The sequence below is a fragment of the Odontomachus brunneus genome, unplaced genomic scaffold (assembly GCF_010583005.1).
Source record: "Odontomachus brunneus isolate Ranch 3 - 2012 unplaced genomic scaffold, Obru_v1 Obru_scaffold_229, whole genome shotgun sequence".
In the NCBI taxonomy this organism is placed as follows: domain Eukaryota; kingdom Metazoa; phylum Arthropoda; class Insecta; order Hymenoptera; family Formicidae; genus Odontomachus; species Odontomachus brunneus.
Window position 1 is genome coordinate 43,135 of NW_022639679.1, and position 2,606 is coordinate 45,740.

Below are 2,606 nucleotides of genomic sequence, written 5' to 3' on the forward strand. Positions count from 1 at the left end.
AAAAAAAAAAAAGCGAAGCAGTCGTCGGCGGGACTCGAACGCACGCCGCCGGCGCAAAAATGTATGGACGGGAGCCTTAGTCGGCTCAGCTACGCCGCTTACTCGAAAAAGATTCTAATGTTCTTCTTTACATGGGACATAGTTGCGTGACCCTAACTTTGTTTTGTAATTTCTCCTAAACGAAGGCCCATTGGCACAAACGCCTTTAGGGTTTTTATTAGCTACATGTAAGCTATCGAACGCACTATGACTCGTTGGAAAAGCGATTTCCTAATTGGCGTCATCTCCTTGTCAGTATCAATTGAAGAAGTAGCGCAGCAGCCAAGATTATAGACTAGAAACCTGAAGGTACCTGAAATTCTCGAGTTTGCTTCCGACCAGTACTGAGTAAATTTTCAAGTATAAAAATAGTTAGGAATCAAATAGAAGAGCTAAACTTCATTTAAAATCAATATAAATTGACAAGTTAAAGATATATCATATAAATTATTTCATTCCCAGATTAATTTTACACACACACACACACACACACACACACAGACACACAGACAGACACACACACACACAGCACACAGCACACAGACACACAGACACGCAGACACACAGACACACACACACACACACACACACACACACAGGGTGTTTCAAACCCCCCGTACTATCTATTTAAAATAAAGGGATCAACATTTTATTAAAAATTCAAAACATTTTTTCACTAAGTTGAGCACGCTCTATTAAATAGTGCTATATTCAACTTTCAGTATTGATCGGAAGTGGATTGTTTATACCGGAAATTTAGTTTTTTAAATGGAATACTATTTTTTTTGCAGATTCAGATTCTACGGTGAAAAAAAGAAAACTTATGTTTGAAACATTTTTTTCCGAAAATGTGTCCACTGATCTTGAAATGACATTGAAACTTTATCAGCTCTCTTAAGGGAGATTTCTACCTTGTTGGATCAAAAAAATTAATTTTTTTTACATATTCTTAAATATTGTACTTTCAAAAATATGTGGTAAAAATTTCAAGTCAAAATTCCAAAAATTGATCGAGTTACAGCCTGTTGAAAAGTCAGGTAGTCTTGCGGAGCGCTAGGGCGGAGCGCTGCGGCTTATATGCGTGTCGCCCTCTTTGCAGCTGCTCTATTATTCTTTTGTTATATTTCTACATGACCACCGTTAGGACGTTAGCCAGGTCATTTTCTTCATTTTTATTTCAGTATACTTCGAAACGTTGAAGTGGAAGGACGTTCTTCAAGTTTTCGATTATTTACAATTATTTTTTCGGTTTTGCATTATGTTCGTTAATACGAAAGGAAGTAAAGCAAGTAATGTGCGGCCTGGACATAAATGCAAGAGAAGAAAATTTTATGGAAATCGACATACAAATGAAACAGAGGTGTCGTTCGCTAGTACTTCCGCAAAAAAACTGAAGAATAAAGACGATTTTGAAATCACAATCGATGCCATGCATGGATATCGAATTATACACTTCTTGTTTGTTTTTAATATACTGAAAACTTTACTGAAATGTAAAAAATGTGACAGTGATGTAAATTTTTATGTGAGAGGAGAACAAGGTTTGGGATTTAAAATTGTTGTTGATTGCGATTGTGACTCAACTGAAATTGATTCTTGTCCCAAAATAAACAATAAATCGTTTGAAATAAATCGACGAATAGTTTTTGCAATGTGTCTCATTAGAGTTGGATTACAAGGTATCAATACTTTTTGTGGTTTGATGGACTTAGGTCAAGGACTAACGACCAATATTATGCATGCCTTGAAAACATCTGGACTGCCAGTTTATGATATTGTCATACTAAAGGCAGCATCAGAAGAGAAGGAAAAAAATACTGAAACAGGAAATGAACCTTTGCACTTAACTGTCTCGGGCGATGGAACATAGAGTAAAAGAGGCTATTCGTCATTGTTTGGAGTTGTCACGTTAATTGGAAAGTATTCAGATAAAGTTGTGGATTTGATCGTCAAGTCTACTTTTTGTCAGGCTTGCAATTATTGGCAAAAGAAAAACGATGAGGAATTTGAAGCGTGGTATGAAGACCATGAAGAACATTGCGTAAGCAATCACACTGAGAAAATGGAAGTGGATGGTGTGGTCGAAATATTTGCGAGATCTGAGACACTTCATAAAGTCAAATATATTAATTATATCGGTGATGGTGACACAAAAACATTCAAGGCGCTCTTAGACAGTAAGCCGTATGGAGATGAACTTCCAATTACAAAAAAAGAGTGCATTGGACATGTAAAAAAACGTATGGATTCTCGACTGAGAGCCGCTAAGAAAAACAATAAAGGACTTGGTGATAAGGGTCCTGGAAAATTAACTGATGCCTCAATAAATGACTTATCGACATACTACGGTTTAGCAATAGTCCGTAATTCTGATTCTGTCGATGCTATGAAAGATGCAATATGGGCTACTTTTTATCACAAGTGCTCGACGGATGAGAATCCACAACACGATAAGTGTCCGCCCGATGAATCATCATGGTGTAAATGGAAACAAGCCGAAGCTAATAACGTTTTGTTAGAATATAAACATCCAGCTCCACTTACGTCACAGGTCCAAGAAGTCATTC

The 2,606-nt window shown here is 36.9% G+C and overlaps 2 protein-coding genes across 7 annotated transcripts in view; one reads left to right on the forward strand and one right to left on the reverse strand.

The window, feature by feature from the left end:
* Positions 1–2,606, reverse strand: part of LOC116852486 — a 45,186-nt gene that overhangs the window by 23,494 nt on the left and 19,086 nt on the right. The window contains exon 3 of one of the 6 annotated variants that reach the window (XM_032832921.1): positions 313–383. The exons of the other annotated variants lie outside the window; for them this stretch is intronic. Within the exon in view, the coding sequence (XP_032688812.1) occupies positions 328–383 (56 nt within the window). The 3' untranslated portion in view covers positions 313–327. Of the gene's footprint in view, positions 1–312; positions 384–2,606 lie in introns of those variants that run through there. 6 annotated transcript variants of the gene reach the window in all.
* Positions 630–2,606, forward strand: part of LOC116852487 — a 3,522-nt gene continuing 1,545 nt past the window's right edge. Inside the window, exon 1 of the mRNA XM_032832926.1 lies at positions 630–2,590. Within this exon, the coding sequence (XP_032688817.1) occupies positions 2,102–2,590 (489 nt within the window). The 5' untranslated portion in view covers positions 630–2,101. The remainder of the gene's footprint in view (positions 2,591–2,606) is intronic.